Source organism: Melopsittacus undulatus, chromosome 1 (genome assembly GCF_012275295.1).
Source record: "Melopsittacus undulatus isolate bMelUnd1 chromosome 1, bMelUnd1.mat.Z, whole genome shotgun sequence".
Lineage (NCBI taxonomy): Eukaryota > Metazoa > Chordata > Aves > Psittaciformes > Psittaculidae > Melopsittacus > Melopsittacus undulatus.
In genome coordinates, this window is record NC_047527.1 from 123,811,552 (window position 1) to 123,830,889 (window position 19,338).

A 19,338-nucleotide genomic window follows, 5' to 3' on the forward strand; every position below is an offset into this window, starting at 1 on the left:
GGCTTTATCCCTTTTCTAATCTAGCACTTCTTATATTCCCTTCCACAAGGCTCATACACAAACACCAGTGACAAGTGTGTGTGTGAAGGAACCGGCTAGACGCAGGAGAGAGGGTGCCTTCCTTGGGAATGAGGAGCTCGTTTGTGCAGACCCGCTAACAGCGGCTGCCATCTGCTGGCTAGGAAATAAAAGATACATTGAAAAGTCATGCCTTGAAGCAACCTCTCGATCCGAATTCAAACTTTTACATGCTCCTTCTGGCCCACTAGAGGAAACATGTCTGCCTGTTGGCTTCCTTGGACCAGCACAAGGGGGAAAGCAGTGAGGCTGCAGAGCCGAGCCATCTGACTGCTTGCGAGGGAGAAATCCCAGTGTTGGGTGGGCTCTAAGGTTCTGTCAATGTCCTTTGTGCAGCTCATAAACACTTCAAAGATACAGTGCAGGAAAAACTAGCTGCCCATCTAGTTTTCTCTTGCTGGAAGAGTTTCCAGGCAACTAATACATGGAAAGTGGTACAGAGAGGACTGGGTGAAAAACCACAAACAGATCTTGGAAAGCAGAGGGCACCAACATTTATGTGTCCCCTCCCTAGCTATTACCCCTACCAACCTGCAAGTAACCACTGCCACATAAACCATTTCTTTCCTTTGTCTTCAGTCCTTTTTCAAGCTTTGCAAATAAAAAATTACTCACTTAAGTTTATTTTAATTAATTCTATATTTAAGTAAATAAATATGTTGTGCATTGCCTGCACTCAAAGTAAGGCTCATGTAAAAGTTTCTAAGACTTTTTCTAAGCCTTTACATCAACTATAATGTTTATGCAGATATGCAAATATCTCATATGTAAATAGAAAACTACAGGCCCTGAAATTCCAAATGAGGAACACATGAGTGACAGGCATGGTGCAAGTGATTAAATGTGCTTTGGCTACTCCTAGGAAAGTAACTGAAGAACACAGTTGTCATGGTTTAAGCTCTGTCAACAAGACAGCCACGAAGTCTAGCCCCCCCCCCCCATCCTCCTGCAGGGATGGGGAGGAGCATCAAAAGAATGTAACTCCCACAGGTTGAGATAAGAACATTCCAGTAACTAACGTATAACACAAAACCGCTACTGCTAACACCAATAATGATAAGGGAAATAACAAGGGAAGAGAACATGACCCCTCACCACCTGTGGACTGGTAACTCACTCCACCCCGCCCAGCCAAGCACCAACCAATGCCTAGTCCAACCCCGCAGTGCACTTGCTCTTCTGGGTAACTACCCCCAGTTTATATAGTGGGCATGATGTGCTGTGGTATGGAATACCTCTGGCTAGTTTGGGTCAGGTGTCCTGTCTCTGCTTTCTCCCGGCTTCGTCTCCTCCCTGGCAGAGCATAAGGGTCATAAAGTCCTTGGTCAGACTGAACATTTGAGCAGTAACTAAAAACATTGTTGTTAATCAGCACTGTTCCCAGGCCAAAAGTCAAAAACACAGCCCTGCACCAGCTACTAAGAAGGAGAAAAAAATTACTGCTACTGCTGAACCCAAGGACAACAGCTTACCTTGCTGCGTAAGTAAACATTCTCTCACATACTTCAGCCCCTCTCTCCGTTCAATAGCCAGCTCAAACATTGGCTTACCCTGTATTAAATCCTCCTTCAACAACTTATCTCTCATTTATTAATGGAATCAGACATTAAATCTGAGTCAGAAGTTTTATATTCTACTTCTAACCAAAATTTACCATATTTTACCTCAGTTCTGAGGAGTGAAATACAACCTTCATTGATACTAACTCTGAATCTGAATAAAACTATAGCAGTCATTGAGGAATTATATTTATACTTTTAACAAGGTAGCAAACACAGTAGTTTTTATGTGCACATCAGTAAAAAGCTAAAATAACTAGGCTTACCTGTCTAGCATCAAACCCCACCATGTAAATGTCCAATATATAAGGAATTAAAAAAATTAAGGTAGATTTCCTTGAACACCTGACAATGTTGCAGCAGAAAGTACATTTGAGTAATGACTTTAAAATGTGTTGAGCTTATATTTACTTCAGACAAATGTTATTTTCTTAACATCTCAGCTTTGGGAAATTTACAGTGAGTAGTAAATCCTATCTTTACACATCAGTATCTAAACAACAGGCTCTGTACTCCTCTCCTAAGTCAAGATATACTTAATTGCTTCAAAGAAATCCAGAAAGTCAGCCACATGGACCTTATGTAAAGAAGGCTGTAGGAACACACCTTACTCATCTTATATTCATAACTAAATAGTATGTGTAAGTTTATGTCAAAATATGGCCACTACTGGCCATACCTGGAGTGTTCATGGGCTCTATGGTACCACTAAGAGGTTCAGTAAGGTTTCTGGAAGTGAGATTCAAATGCAGGATTAGGGGGGGAGTAATAAGTAGACAGTCATTTTATGAAGATTTTAAACCAGAATTGCTTATATTTTTACCTTTTAAATAACAATTTGCTTTGGTTTCCCATTCAAGAGGGACACTAAACTACACTCGTATTCATAAACAGCATAATGGCAATCAAGTCATCCTGCAGTACACAAGCATATTTCTTGACAAAGCTTATGTTTAAGTTACCTTTAAAAAAAGCAGCTCCTATGCTTAAGTAGTCAATAAAAGGTTGTCCTGTTCAGGAGGGTATTAGAAGTTCTTGTGGTTTCTGAAGAAGACTTTTTTCCATTTTTCCAAGCAAGATGTCCGATCCCATTGTCTTCAGTGATGCTTTGTCTGACCACAATCTATGGTTAATGAGGTTGGCTCACCACACATTTGGTCCCATGCAGTTGAGCAGAAACACAATCTACCTTTCATCTCAGAGGTGGAAAAACTCTCACAGTAAGTGAAAAAATTCTTAAAATACTTAGTCATGTAACTTCCATCCGATTGACACAAGTCACTCCATTAACATCCTATTTTTAATAATAAATAAATTCAAGAATGGAAACCCTTGAGTTAGAAACAAAGGCGTAACTTGGCTCCTCTTGTCTCTTCTGCTCTTTAGTAACAGTCACAATGTCTTTAGACTGCTGATATATTTGAAAGATTCAAACCAGCCAACTCGTAGCTTTACAGTAACAAAGAAAATTCCCATTAGTTCAATTGAGTAACACCCAGCACCACCACTACGATAAATACTAGCAAGCATCTCTGCATAGCTATGAGTATTTAAATTCCTTTTGAAAACCAAATCAAGGTTCTCCGGAATGCTTAGAAAGACATTCAGAATAGAGTAATATAGACAGACTATCCAAATCCCACAGCCAGGAACATCAATCACTAAATAGCCAAATTCCCCTTGGCTCAGAGGGCCTGCAGCTGTTTGTACCACTCACTCTTACTCAAGTCCTCAAAACAGAGTTCACATTAGCATATATTAAATAACTGCAAGGCAAACTAATACCATCAAGGTCACATAAGGAACATAGCTGCCAAATAAGGTAGCTCCTTGTCCATAAAGTATTTTCCCACAAATTACAAAGTTTTGGTACAGCAGAGTGAATTTTTAATAGTACACTAACCACAGAAAGCTCTTATTTCCAACAGCATTGTCAAAATGCATCTTAAAGACCATTTAAGCTTTAGGTTTGCATTGTTTGTTTGTTTTTAAAGCAGAGTGTATGCAAATTGCTCGCAGCACTTCTGTTTGGAGGCTTGTTTCAACAGCCTACTCTTGAGCAGCTGACTTATAATGTTTCAATGTGCGAGCAGAAGGATCAGTAGCTTTAACCCATTTTGGCATCCAGTAGTGGGGCAGCCAGTTGCTTTGCCCTGGGTAGTGCTTTTCAAAGATCTGCCGGTAGTAATAACTTTCTTTTGTTTTTGGAGGATTGAAAGGATATTTCTCCGCTGCCTTTTCCAGCAGAAGGTCATCAACCTGTGGACAGAAGCAAAACTCCAGCTAAGCTGCAAATACATTTAACTTTTTAAAAGTCAGTTTGCTGCAAGATAAAAGACAAACAAGAACTCACCAATGACTGAATGCCCAACATTTAAAAAAAAAATAAAAAAAGTAAACTGTTCTAGAGGCAGAGGCTTCTGACAGATAAATCTCCATCTCTCTTGACCTTAATGAATACATAACTGTATTTCCATTTCTCTTTGGGTTACATTCACCTTTGTTAGTAAGCTCACAAGAACTTCCTTCCTATCCTTCTCTTTGCTGTGAATCAACCAGAACAACAGTCTGTTTGCCATGTAAGTGGCTACTTGGGAGGTTTTTTTCAGCTCACAGAGAGCTGTTGACTACGATTTTATAACCAAGCTCTTAGCAACAAAAGACCTAGGACAAAGAGGCAAAGACATTTGCAGATGCTAAGCTGACTAAGAAAGGAAGGATGAAAAGTTGAACCAGTTGAGGCAATTTCTAAAGCAGCTTCAACTGCCAACATGATCAACTCCTCACAGCCACAAAATAAATTTGCCCCAGTACTCCAATGCAGGCTCAGTGCAGGCAGCACAACACTGTGGCCCAACTACTTTCTTGGATACAGAGAAAGAAAAAGGGAAATAAGCAGTTGGTGATAGGACAACAAGCACCCATCTACAGGCTTGACTATACATATTTTTGTGTAACAGTGCTCTGGTGTAAATCGGGTGTTATTCCTTCCTCTGGCCAATTAAACTGCCTCTGTACATCAGAGATGATTAGCTTTTGTCCAAAGTCAAAATACTGTAGGCCTTCATTGGTCAGCAATGCAAGCAGAGGCTTTAAAAAGCAAAAGGGCTTAGGCAGGCATGGCTGGAAAAAATAAATGAAGTAAACAAACAAGGACATTATAAAATCATTATGTTGTTACTCAGCAGAGTAAGTTCATGTAAGTGCTTTCAGCTGAAGCAACTGCTTTGTGTGCAGGCCAGAAACTGTTTGTCGATACAATCTAATTTGCAACCCAGATGCTTAAATGCTGTTCATTTCCTTACAGTCGTTTCTGTCAGGCTCTAACATTTTTTTCTATCTAGGATTTCAAATGCCTTTAACCAGAAAACCATTAGAAGGCAGAAGACCGCTCATTAAAGTTTATCTTGCTGCTCCACCACAAAGCTCAAGTTTCTATCATACCCAGATTTATTCTCCCAACTAAGCATGTGAACTGCTCCCCTTGGCAGTCATATCTAATGCACCTAAATGTGAAAGACAAAGAAAGTAGTGTTGTACCTGTTGATCAATATAGTCCTGAAGAATAGAAAACCAGGATTTCTTTACTGATGCTATACCATCACTGAAAGCTTCTTTGGGTCTCCACAGTATTTCTTTGGGAAGCAAGTTGGAATCTTCAAAGGCCTGTCTTAGAAGGTACTTTTCAATTCCATTCTGTTTGCAGAAGAATAAACAATGTTGTGAGTCTTACCAATGGCAGTATAAACATTTGGCTTTAAACACGGAAGAAATAGTTTTCTTTCAGAAGGTCTGGTCAGAAAAGGATTTCAGCAGTCCAACAATCCAGCAAAATAATTAAAAGTATACTTAACTTTGAGTAGAGAATATAACCACTGAATTCAGCAATTTGGTCATGCTTTGAATACAAACCAGTGAATACACAAGATCGCATGCATTGGGTCCAGCCCTAGTTTTACATACCTTTGGGATTCGCAGTTCTGCTGGTAGAGATAAATAATAAGAAGTAAACCGGTGATCCAAAAATGGGACTCTCAGTTCAAGACTAAACAGGGAAAATAAACACAAAAAGATACTGAATTAAACCAACAAGCCATATACTTACAGAATTCTTTACTGTTAAGCATACCCTGTACTCCATATAAACAAGCTTTTCTGCTTTTATTTTGAAGAAATTTCACTTGCATATTCATGACTATCTGCATTTAATTAATCAATTTGGAAAGCTAAGTTAAGATTTAATACAGATATCAATGATTTATGATGCCATCTGCTGGGTAGCTTCTAGCACAATGAATTTAAAGACTACAGTCCTGCAGGATTTGCAACAACCATTGGACCATGTAAGCAAAAAAAACATTGGAAAAGAAAAAAAATCCTGTTGCCCCCAGAAGAGTACCAAGTTGCTCACCGAGATTTGCAGCTCAGCATTTGTTAAGATGTCACAGAATCAAGCAAAGCTTTTTACTCTATCATTTTTGAAATCCACATTTGTTTGTGTTCTCAAGAAACAAACTAAAAGGAGCCACATGGACATGATTAAGTTATTTACTACTGATTCTGCAGCATTTACACACTTTCTCTCCTATACCAGTGGCAGTTATACATGTACAAAGTCTTCTTCGTTATATTCTTACACATACCATGACTTCTAATGATACTGAAAGCAACAGATAGAATTACAGTAAGTGTGTCTTCAGGAGGAAGACCCGCTCTCAGTGTGCTTCTTCAGGAGACATTAAGCTGCCCAGTTTCAAAGTCAAATAGAGATGTTATGTTGCATACTAGTAATTTCATTGTTTCTGTAGCTTTTCCTTTGCTAAAGAGCTTCAAATACTTCAGGTAAAACCCACCATGCCAAAAAAAAACCTTAAGAAAAGGCAACTCTCCAAAAAGCAGTAAGAGTGAGATATTAAACAGCCTTGGATGTGTGGCCAAATTTTTCAGTCCAAATCAAATTATGAGGCAAATGGTGGGACTACTGCTTGTCCATCTTTTATACAGGAAGGAGAAATGTAAGAAAGTATAAAAAAATGGGCAAGTCATTTTGTAGCAGGATCAATATACCACACGTTTCCCAACAGGCAAGTTATTTGCTCTGTCAAAGGTACCATCTTTTTCTAATTTACAGCCATTTCCCAACAATACGTATTACAGTCATCTACCAGATTCAATATACAGACTTTCCTCTTTAAGTTCTTTTAATTCTTCATATGCACACTGATTATCCAATTCAAGATTTCTTTGTCTAAACCTCAGAAAAAAACAAAGTCAAATATGACTTTGCCTTCCCTCCTTAACTCTAATTCACTGATTCTATGAAGACTAGTAGAATCCCAGACAAAAGATATTTTCTGCATCAGCTGGCAACAGTGGGGCCTATAGTCACAGAAGAATGGATTTAATTTTGTGGTGTGTGGTTTACTGTTGCTTAAACTCCTTCAGACTACAAACTGCTCTGCCAAAGTGGGTGGTAACTCGCGTTATATTAAGATACACTGCTCAAGCACAGTCTGGGGTGCACCCCATTTGCTATTACTACTCTGAAGACCAATAATCATCTTCAATTATTTTAAACTCAGACAGTAGGAATAAAATTATCCTGCACCACAATATTCTGAATCACTTAGTTATTCAAACAGTAACAGCAAGTCAGCAATTAACTGTTGTATTTTCCTCAACAGCAACAAAACTTTTATGATCTTCTTAGGCTTTTAAATCACAGAAGTCCTCAGCATCCAAGAGAGTACGTTTTACCCATGTGCTGCAGTAGTTCTGTCTGCACGAAGCACATCAAACAGGTACAGCTCCTTCAGAAGCCTCTCGCTCTCTTCTGCAGCCTCTTCAGGAGATGGTGCCTGTAATCAGACATATGCATGTAGCAGACATTAGATAGCTGCACTGAGGAAACCACTACTTTCTGTCCTGTGTTTGAGTTGTTGTGATCACCCACTAGCAAAGACTGCATACAAGAAAGAACAGTCTCAAAGATTTTTTAAAAATTTGGGGGTTTTTTGTTTGGTTTGGTTTTTTTTTTACGTGATTAAATTAAATCACTTGGACTTTATGCCACCTGAGGAGAAAGTCTCAACAAATACACAGCTGTAACAACCCTCAAGCATCACACTTTGGAATCTGAGATTTGTCCACTGAAGGGGAGAACAAGCAGTTCAAGGGATTTCTACATAGGGAATATATCTACCTTATGGAAATATATATATCCTTGTGTCAGCTCATCTGATCCTTCTCCTGAAAAAATGACCACACTATCCGTTTTCTTCCGTATATATTTGGAGACAAGATACATACCTTAAAATCAAAAAAGTATAAAGTTATCATACATGTAGCTGTATTTTAATGCTATACACAGCAAGCCCAGTTTTACATTTAGCATTTTACAAGTTTCTCTCCTACACTACTTTCTTCTGTGGTAAACAACTGCAACATGTAAAAATAACATCTCATTGTTATTCAAAGCCATGAACAGCCACACTAGGTACTGCAGATACATCTAAACTGTGTACCAACACTTAGCCCTCAAAATATCAGAAAGCCATGTCTGTGATCCTGGAAACACAGAGGTGTTATTCTGACTCAGTTTGAAATCATAGAGTCATAGAAATCATAGAATAGTTAGGGTTGGAAAGGGCCTTAAGATCATCTAGTTCCAACCCCCCTGCCATGGGCAGGGACACCTCACACTAAACCATATCAACCAAGGCTTCATCCAACCTGGCCTTGAACACTGACAGGGAAGGAGCATTCACAACCTCCCTGGGCAACCCATTCCAGTGCCTCACCACCCTAACAGTAAAGAATTTCTTCCTTATATCCAATCTAAACCTCTGCTGTTTAAGTTTCAACCCATTATCCCTTGTCCTACCACTACAGTCCCTAATGAAGAGTCCCTCCCCAGCATCCCTGTAGGCCCCCTTCAGATACTGGAAGACTGTTATGAGGTCTCCACGCAGCCTTCTCTTCTCCAGGCTGAACAGCCCCAACTTTCTCAGCCTGTCTTCATATGGGAGGTGCTCCAGTCCCTGATCATCCTCGTGGTCCTCCTCTGCACTTGTTCCAACAGTTCCATGTCCTTTTCATGTTGAGGACACCAGAACTGCACACAATACTCCAAGTGAGGTCTCACGAGAGCAGAGTAGAGGGGCAGGATCACCTCCTTTGACCTGATGGTCACTCTCCTTTTGATGCAGCCCAGGATATGGTTGGCTTTCTGAGCTGTAAGCGCACACTGAAGCCGGCTCATGTTCATTTTCTCATCAACCAACACCCCCAAGTCCTTCTCCGCACGGCTGCTCTGAATTTCCTTTTTGTCCAACCTGTAGCTGTGCCTGGGATTGCTCTGACCCAGGTGTAGGACCTTGCACTTGGCATGGTTAAACATGATTAATTCCAGCACAGTCCTGAAGAAATCTTTCCACTTTGGATAAGAAAACTACCAACAAAAGTTGCTCTTTAGCTCTCTGCCACTGTGGGTTGAACTGTATGAAGCTTTTTTTTTTTCCAAGAATTATTTATTAATCAGAATTAATGCCTTCTCCTCACTGCATCTTCCCAAACAATATGCTTTAGTAACACAAGTATTAGAGATCTAAGGAAAAGGATCTAGCTCATACTAAGCAGCAATCACAAAGAAAGATGACAGCTGAAAAGTTTATTTTTTAAATAAATACTTTCAATATTTCACATTATAAAGTCATAACTTCATGTCCCAGATTCCACAAAGGGAACCTGGTTTTCAAAACTGTGTTGCTTTTTTGGCTTAATTTTTTTGCAATGCTTTAGGATGACACAAGACTAACTGGGTAAAATGTCAAAGCCTGCACTGCACAGCAGGTACACTGGATGGTTTTTTCATTCTATCAGGCTGGCGACCCTTTCCAAGAAGCTGCTGGTGACTTCCTTAGTTTCTCAGAATCAAACATACACTGTGAGAAGTCTACCTGGCTTGAGTGAACATGTTACTAAAGGGTGACAAGAAATACTTTACCCTTTCCTTTCATAATTTTTATACTAAGCATAATTGTTTTGTTATCATAACATTCAGTACCTCAGATAACCTGTATGTTTTCCCACTTTCTTCAAGGAAAACCTAGACCTGTAGATCTAACGTTTCTCCTTCATACAACTTGTTTTTCATCCCAAAGCTTCAGGAACAGCTCTTGACAACTGTTTTGTACAGTCAGTGACTTTGAAATTACTAACAGCCTTGCCTCAGTGTGGCATCACAGACAAGACTGGTGAGCAGAATATGGGACTTCCAGCTCACAGATTCTGTGACTTCTAAAGGATCTAGTAGATGACTATTTCATTTTGCACAAAATTTTATTTGGACAATATAAAGTAAAGGCTGCTGTTAGAAGAAAAAAAAAATAAGTCTTACCAATTGAAGCTCTTATTGTTGTTATATCATAGGTTTCCAAAGAGAAGATAACGTCCTCTATTGCCTGAATTCCCTCTTCAGAATTAAATATTACTTCGTGATGTTCACTCCCTATATGTGCTGCCACCTGTTTGCAAAGGTCACAATAAGGTACTGCTTTTCAATTAAAACATTTTTTAAACATACATTGTACTTAAAAACACACACATTGCATGAAAGCACTAGCTCCCTTCTGTCACAAAGACACAGGATAGTCGGCCAAGAAAAGATGATATTGTAGCAGCCTCTGACTTGCAGTGGTACATTCACCAGAAGGAACATGGTCTCCCTAATTACAATATTCAATCATGATTGCAACAGCCATCCAGCTGCTTGCCCAAAGCATAACAGCGTCTGTAAAGGCTCTAAATACTCCAGATACTTGTCCTAAAGAGAAAAAGCAGCTCAAAAGCCAGGACAGCCTGCATACCTAAAGAGTACCCAAATGGGAAACAGTTTGTACAAGGCTCTTAATTCTGTAAACTGATGATTAACTTAAAACATTTAACATATATACAAATGCCACAGCATAGGAACCACAGCATTGAGATCTACCCTAAAACACAGGGGCAGAATTGAGACAACTCCAAAGTACCATGCTTTTGGTAACAACACAGTGAGAATCTGTCATGAAAGTCTTCCAAATACAAGAGAGAACAGGTAAAGCTAAATTATTTCTCTCATAAGATTTAACTAAGCAGCAATGTTGTACTAAATGATTTACTGCAAATTGATTTACATCACAGTAATACATAAATATTCAGTGTTACTATTAATACCATAGCATGAAGTTAGCACCATTAATATACACTGTTTAGCACTCAGCAGCTCAGAACAAATGGAAAGCAACACTTAATATACCTTTCTGGCAGCCAGTAAGTCAGGACTGTTTTCCATTCCAATTGCAAAGGTTTGTAATGAATAACTGATGTTGATTTCTTTCATAAGTTTCAGAAGAACAGCTGCAACCAAGCTGGAATCTAAGCCCCCTGCCAACAAATCAAATTATTTTGTTAGGTGTTTGCCTGCCTCCCCTTGAGGACAGTGAATCTAGATACTGGAATCTCATGTGTGGGCTTCAATTTTAAGCCATGCGAATCCAAGGTACTTGTACAAGTGCATTTTAACTCTGCTTAACAAGATAATTAGACAGCTTTAGTGGAACATCTTCAGTAACAGTTGTTTGTACTTTTGGTGTCAGAAGCATCAGTGGAAATCCTTCAAGATACACAGAAAGTATTCTGAAAACACTGTACCACTGCAGAACATGCCTCTTCTCAATTCTGCTGTAATGAGATTAATTTCTCTATCCTCTCCTTACCTACACATTTGATGCTCTACTGACAGAACTATGTGATTTATTTTTTTGGTTTGCTGTTTGAAGAAAGAGGATAAAGTAAATTAATGTTTAGTGTAAGGATTCTACTCTTTCCCAATCATTTTAAAAGTGAGGTTTGAGTGCCATTATTTTTTAAAACATCACTTCAAAGTGGAAAGGTTCACTAGTGACATTCTTTTTTCCCCTCCTTCTCTTTCTTGAACAGGGGAGGGATTTGAACAGTTCGGAAAACAAACAACAAACCCAAGAGATACACAAGCTGCCTAGATGTACTCCAAGACTCCACCTTCTTATTCTCATGAGGTAGTTCTGCTAATCCTTGACTGGTTCTACTTGCTGTTTCCCTTTGAAATACTGAGCAAACCAGTACCTATTCTCCCACACCTGCCTGCGGTTCTAATAAGCATAACACAAAATCCTCTTCTGTTTCCTACAGTCTGCATGCGTTTTTTCAGCTGAGTGCATAAGCATCCATTCCCACCCTGATCCCCTCTGTGGACATGACACCTTGCAAATAAAATGTAGAAATTACATGCAGAGTCTGAGAAAAGTGGAACACGAAATAAAACTGAGTGCTTAGGATGTGGGAATGAGGGAAATCAAAACCTGAGTTTCCTCTGGCAAGTTGCAGAACTCCCTATGTGATTGGAGACAAAAGCATTTCTCCAATTGTGATGCTCCAAGCATAGCCAAAATTGTGAAGCACTGAGATACTCTGGTATTATACCAGCAGTGGCACTTAGTTTTGCTACTAATACATTCTGCATGTGCATCTGAGGAGCTGCTGACTGCCTTCTAATTTGATATGTGAAATCTGGGGTTTGAACAGGCTTTTTACTAAGGCTGGGATCTTTAAACTCCATGTATCTCCCATTTCATTTACCTCCATCCTAGTTTTTATGATGCCACAGTAAGGAAATGGTGCAACCGTATCTCCTAGCCAATTCTCTTGCATGCAAATGCACATGTAATAGGGTTCATTACATATGAGTGCAATTACTGGTGAATGGACCAACAGCATTTCAGAACTCTAACCACAAGTACAAAGTGCTACAAAACTAAAGAAGATGTGACTCTCAAGGCTACAAAGGCTTTACCTCTAAAAGTACCTCTATAACACTCAACCATCAGATCACATCACAGATGACCTAAGCCAGTGAACAACTTCCTGTACCTCACCTGAAAAAGAGTGTAGCAATCAGTTTTGGTCCAGATGGTCCCCTGTAATTTGGTAAATCAAGGGCAGTCTAGGATGGAGGCTAAATCAAAGAAGGTGACAAGAACTTCACTTCCTCCTGCTATCTGAAACATGTCAAAGATTTTTTTCTATGCTCAATCCATGCAAAGTGAATGTAATTACATTTTCTTTTTAGACACTGACTGAAAGCATGAATCTCATATATTTAAGTGTATACAGGGTTATTTTTCAATATAGTTTTTTTATCTTAATTAAAAATAGTGAATGTCTCCATAAACCAACATCCCACACCACAGTATGCTTTAAAAGTGTAAGATTTTCAAGATATTTGTAAACTGGAAAACTTTATTACAAACTAACAAGCTCTCTGTTATCTGCTCTATGAAACAAATGAAGATTTGTATCACTTTAGGGACATCACAGCAGAACAACCAGTATACTTTTGTCTAACTAACAGAGATGAGTGAAACACAGTCAAGATAAAGAATCACTGTGATTCTTGGTACTTACCTGACAGAAGACAGCCAATCCTTCTGTGAGCCATCAAACGTTTTCTAACAGCATTTTCAAACAGAATACGGATGTTGCTCTTCACGGTTTCAACATCAAAGCCTATGCAGAACAGAAAAGAAAAAGAAATCAAAGAAGCACCACTTAGACTTTGATAGATCATGCTGTTAGAAAACAAAGATATTTGTCTAAATTTTCCTTTGATAATGAGGGCATGCAATTTCATCTTTGTACACGATGTACATGTACAAAAACAATTATTAACTCCTTACATTATACAGGTTTTTCCAGTTGGCACTTTTTTATACCACTCAATTTCTTTTTAAATCAGAAGCAGCAGGAAATGCTTTGCTGTACTACCTGAAGGCAGAGTTTCCACTGTATCACATGCAACATGGAGCGGTTCATCTTTATAGCTATGAAATTTTACTAATTCCACTGATGCAACTTTGCCAGAGGGCTTTAAATCCAACACTTCATAATGACCGGGCAGAAATGGTTCCACTTTAGAACATAAGGATGATGAATGCTTCAAGTTGATAAGTCCTACAGATAAAATGGGGGGGGGAAAAAAAGGTCAGAGTTTTCACCTGATCAGTTACACCTCACACAACAGCATCTCTACTAAACCAATACACAAATATCTGCTCCAGATCTTAAATTTGGTATTAAAAAAAATTAAAAAATCATTTGAGTTGGAGTCTGTTCTGGCTAGTGCATGATTCTATGGCTGATTCGTTACACACATAGATCGGAGCCATCTCAAGCTGAGGCAGACAACAGTGATGGGAAGCCAGCAAGTAGCAATTTATATCCCTGTGAGAATTAGGAGCAGCACTTTCTTGATATGATGTCCAAGTCAAAATGTAATAAGCTTATGAGAATTCAAATGACAATTAACAACTGATTTTGTGTTTAAAATTAGGTGTAGTCAAGCTAACAAGGGGGTTGTAATAAAACTACATCACTGAAGTGACTGCTTAATTGACAATGATTTAGCGATTTCATAACTCACAGGTTCCAGACTGTACTGTAGTATGTAGTAGTACTATTAGAGGAGTCAAGCTACATTAGAGTCCAATAATAAAACTGATACACAGTAAACAGGAAGAACACAAGTAATTAAAGTCAATTTTAGCTAAAGTGCATTTTAGGCAATAAAATCCCTTTTGGCACTGTTTGGAATTGTTCACGCAAGTGTCAAGACTAGAGATAATTACTTTAAAAAACATTTGTCATTTCAAAGGAAAAAAAATCATCATCAAATAAAGTGTCACAAAAAAATTACCCAATGCTGCAGGAAATTTCAGCAGGGTTTTAAAATTCCTGGCTTTTACAGATTAGCAGCTCTTGCAGGGCTACTTCCCAGTTCACCACAGAACACCAGGACCAAATTCTGATGTAATTTATCATAGCATAAATCTAGCCTAACTCTGTAGACTACATTTAACTTCGGGGTAACAAAACATCTTGGGCTAAATACTTCTATGATTCCAGAACAAAAAGAATTACAAAATTAAATAAGCAAGTTATTTTAGAGATACTAAGGACAATTAAACATCTTAGAAGTTTACTATCTGTGGGTTTTGTTCTAACAATATATAGTCCTTAGACTTCTAAATATAGTTCATTTATTACTGAACTTACAGTTCACTTTCTTGTCACACTTAGAAGAAAAGCCTAACAAAGTAGTTTGTCTCTGACAATAGTATCTGAGATTATTTAGGCACTAAACACAACTGGTCTTACCTTTTGCCTCAGAACAGACACCCAAAAATCCATCATCAGTCAGCACCTTAAACAGTGGTCTGACTCCATAGGTATCTCTTGCCAGAAACACTTTTCTGTTTGCAGTGTCCAGAAGGATGAAAGCAAATACACCATCTAGCATGGATGCTGTTTGTTCTATTCCTCCTCGGTTGTAAAGATGAAGGATAACCTCACCATCCAGTAATGTTTGATATTCAAATCCAAACTGCTTCTGCAACTAAAAAAAAAATAAAATATAAAGAAAACATAAGAATTTGCAAACACTGACTGCTTATTAATTTAAAAAAAACACCATTCATGTAATTGTTTAGTAAGAAAAAATATTTTTCTTTTGTAAAATCACAGTTCAAAACTTGCATAAACATTTTTGCCAAAGAAGGCAATTATACTTCCGTGTTAAAAATATTACCCAGGATCATCTCTCAGACAATGTAAATTGACTTTGTGGTCTTAAGCAATTCACATTATGGCATGTTTTCAGAGATACATTTCCATCACAGGATGTCAAACTGCAAACCCATGACCCTGATCCTCAGAAGCACTAGGCTTCCCATCTCCCACAGACAAATGGCAGACACAGGTAGACCCTGCTTCTAAAAACCCAACTCAAAACAGGACCATCAAAGACATCATTTATTATAGTCTGAAATCACTCGGTGGTACTTTCTTCTCAGATAATAACATTTATAGAAGCCCTCCCCTGCTCCAAAACACACAGACACAGGCAACATCTCTGCAGAGTAGTTAAAAAATAAACTGTTTTACTTATGCAGTCACGTCACTGCAATTCCTCAGTGATTATTATTTTTTTTTACAAATCATTTCCTTCTGCTTTATCTTCCTCCATTCCTCAAACTAATCTTTTCACTCTGCCTATGCAGATGGAGTGGAGGAGGAAGAAATTAGCTGTGAGACTCAAGCCAGACCAAATATGCTTCATGTTCTCGTAGTGCTACTCTTAAAGTCTTTTCATGATCTACCAGACGGGGGAAAACACTAACAAGCCACGAAACTCCACAGAACCAATGCTCTGCATTTTGAGTTCTTCAGTTTTAATTGTTGCTTATGGGGAAAAGTGTTGGACCGAATTGAGTCAGTATTAATATAACTAAGTAATTTCCTTCAACAAATGCCAGTTTCACCAAAGATCCTTTCCCAGGCAGTTTTCAGCCACAAGGGTGAAAGAAAAATCTCTTTATACCCTTATATAAAGAGCATATACTATGTAATGAGAACTAACAAACTCCTACAGATGGCAAAGGGAGCTTTGCACAATTCAAGTCCTCTTAGGCTTGTGTGCAGCACGACTGAGAGTAATTCTTGCAGGGTTCAACAGCAGAAAGACAACAATGCAAAACACACCAAGTATTACAGGCTGCTGGTACAATGCATTTCACATGTCCCACATCTTGAAGATGGGGAAAAAAATTATCTCCTGCCTAATCAAATTCCCAGTGATGTTACTGATGTCACTGACATTGCCTGCCTCCAACTTCAAAACTGCAATAAGTACTAAGACATCTCAGATTATTCCTACATTTCTGATACTACCACGCTCAGTTAATGATTAATTTTAAGCATTCAATTTCAGCATGAGTCAGAAACAGTCACGACTGTAAGCTGCTTTATACACCAAAGTTGGATGATCTGAATCACTTCCCTTTACAAGTAACATAGGGGGCATGGATGTCTCAGCACAGGGACTAAGGCACACAGTGATGTTCAGCTACAGCATCACACCCACAAGAGACATTCAGGTACTTTAGGAAGTTAGTACAGAGTTGCTGCTTGTTTTGCGCCCAAGGGACTGACTTAGGTGACTATTAAAAGCCTCTCAAATCTGCAGACACCTAAGGACTTTGATGGCATAATGGAAACATCTGCCTTGTGCTTGCTGTTTTACTTAAATACCTAAGCATGCATGCTATATATATATTAAAGTGACACATTCCATCTGAATCGATATGCACAAAATAAAAATGCAACACTCAAAAGCTTGAACAACCCAAAAGAAATGAAGACCAAGACAGCCTAGAAGCATATGATTATAAAGAAAGAAGGGGGGAAAAGAGGCTTGTAATTTCCCTCCCTGAGAGATAAAGAAGAATACATCTTTATTTTAAACTCATCATACCTGGAGATACAAATATATTGATCCCTACAACATTTACCTGTTTGAAATTATATATTTCTCCATTGTAACACAGCCACAGGTACGGGAATTTCTTCACCCGGATAGGCTGCATACCATATAGCTGATCAACAACCGCAAGGCGGTGGAAACCAAAACAACAGTTGGTGAATCCATTGACGTTCTCAAAACGAAATGCATCAGGACCTCTGTGTGCTATCTTCATGGCACTTAGGCACTGGACAGAAAGGCATTCATCACTCCCAAACAGGGCCCAGATACCGCACATGGTGAGGCTTTGGATCTACCTGAAGTGGAGAACCTGTGCAACAGAGACATTATAAGCAAGTGCTGACATGCAGCAAACACAATCAACAAACACAGGGTATTAACTGCTTAAATGGCAAAAGGACCGATAAAGCAAATAGCAAACTTCGCTAAGACAAACCTGCTTTGCACAGATTGTGATAAGCAAACTTTGGCCACCAAGAAATTAGGCTTAAGTTTACCCTTAGGCACACCAAGGTTGCCTATGACTTTTTTTATACAGCACAAATAGAACAATTCATTACAAATCATGGGCATTGGGTATCATCTGTGGAAGTATCAACATTTCAGCAGTAACGCTACAGTCCTTTCAGTCTGTGGCCTTTCAACACATAAAGAGGACTTAAAAACTAAGAGAGGCTTTTTACTAAGTCCTGTAGCAGCAGGACAAGGGACAATAGTTTCAAACTGAAAGAGGGTAGGTTTAGACTGGACTTCCCCAGCACCATGGGCAACCCAGATGAGAAAGCTGTGGAAGGAGCAATGCTGGTGCAGTGCCATGCTCCCCTTGGCATGTCTTTTGCAGCCCCAGTGTCCCTGGAGCTGTAGGCTTTGTGGCTCTCTCAACCCGAACCGTAACCTGAATGGCATCATGCGGCTGAGGTCCCCAGCACCACCACTTGGCCTGTAGGTTCCTGGAGGCAGCCCACCTCTGGGACAGCAAAAGACACGTGGAACAACGTCCTTTCCCAACAGCTGTGGCGGGTCCCCGGTGCCCCCCGGTCCCCGCGGCTCTCTACCACCCGGGAGGACGCCCCCTCCGCGCACGGGTGTCCCCCTCCCCGCGGCCGTCCGTTCCCCTGGCGGCTGCACCACACCGCGGCCCCCCGCCCATCGCCCACCCGCCGGGGAAGGCGCCGAGGCGAGGGCACGGGGAGGAGCGGCGGAAGGCCGGCACTGCGGCCGCTCCCCACGAAAGCCGCCTGCGCAGCTGCGCTCGGCCCATGACCCTCTTAGGCTCCCTCGGCCAACCGTGCGTGGCGCGGCCCACAACCCTGAACCTGCCGCTTATTCTAGCGCCTTACCCCGTGCCGGCCGCCGGCGCACGAAGAGCCCCTGTCCTACCCGCGGCGGGTGATGAAGGAGGCGGTTCCCGGCGGTGTCGGCTCCTCCCCCCCGGCGCCTGCTGCTGTTGAAACCCACCGCGAAGTTTCATCATGCACAGCCCCGCTGGGCTGCGGCCTGGCCTTGCTGTGAGGGTCAGGGAGCCAGGTGGGGCCGGCCCGCAGCATGCATGTACCCCACGGCAGAGAGGGAGCTGGCCCGCAGGCCGAGGATCCCAGGGTCTGCCATCTCCCCCGGGCCGCTTGTGGGGAAGGCGTGCACCGCTGGGCATTGCTGGGATTAGGAGCGCGGTTTGCGGCCGTCAGGAATCCTGTCCCTGTAAATCTGCCCCGATTGGTACCTTGTATAAAGAGCTCTGACACCTGCATGTGGTGCTTTGGTTTGGGAGAGTGAGCGCTTGGAAAGCTGACACCTTTGGAAGCATTTAATGAGGAGCTGGGACTTTACTGTGCAAAAATCAGCTTTGAGAAATAGATGTTCTGGGTAAAAGGGATATTGATGCTTGCCTGAACTTCATTATTGGCCAGTTTTGCCTTTTCACCTTTGAGGATGCTAAAGTAAATGAAACTAAGACTAGATTGTGAAGTGCTAAATATAAACCTTCATTCTCCACACATGCTTAAGGAGGGCCATTAGTTGTAATTTGCATAGCTTTAGGGGACTTAGTGTAAAACCACAGTGCTATGCATAAAGTTCTTCATGTTATGCAGACCATCAGCTGTAAGTGTGGTCTGTGTGTAGAATTTTAAAAGGACATGTAAAAAGCTGTTAAAAGGGTATTTTGAGGCTTTAGAAAGAAGAATGTCCAGAGGAATCCTGTGAATGAGAAGTAGACCCCAGTGGTGATCAGGAATAGCTGTAAGAGGTTTCTATTGAGTACAGCTGCACCTGAACACAGGACTGGCCTTGGCCTTGGCAAAGGTG

General features: G+C 40.3%; 1 protein-coding gene across 1 annotated transcript; it reads right to left on the minus strand.

Moving 5' to 3' along the window:
• Positions 1–3,501: 3,501 nt before the first annotated feature.
• ASNS (asparagine synthetase (glutamine-hydrolyzing)) lies at positions 3,502–18,432 on the minus strand. Its single transcript, XM_005152900.4, has 12 exons — positions 18,375–18,432; positions 17,063–17,344; positions 14,871–15,108; positions 13,482–13,667; positions 13,122–13,223; positions 10,936–11,063; positions 10,036–10,162; positions 7,840–7,946; positions 7,395–7,495; positions 5,601–5,682; positions 5,178–5,333; positions 3,502–3,896 (listed from the first exon to the last, which is right to left on the minus strand). Exons 2-12 carry the CDS (start codon positions 17,309–17,311, stop codon positions 3,687–3,689), a joined length of 1,686 nt encoding a protein of 561 aa, XP_005152957.1. The 5' UTR covers positions 17,312–17,344; positions 18,375–18,432; the 3' UTR covers positions 3,502–3,686.
• Positions 18,433–19,338: the final 906 nt, after the last annotated feature.

Coding starts and splice junctions, on each gene's coding strand:
- ASNS (XM_005152900.4), bottom strand. CDS start 17,311: ATGTGCGGTATCTGGGCCCTGTTTGGGAGTGATGAATGCCTTTCTGTC. Junction 7,947..10,035: donor AACAATAAGAGCTTCAATTG/GTAAGACTTATT, acceptor TTTGATTTTAAG/GTATGTATCTTGTCTCCAAA. Junction 5,683..7,394: donor AGAACTACTGCAGCACATGG/GTAAAACGTACT, acceptor TTCCCTGTTTAG/TCTTGAACTGAGAGTCCCAT.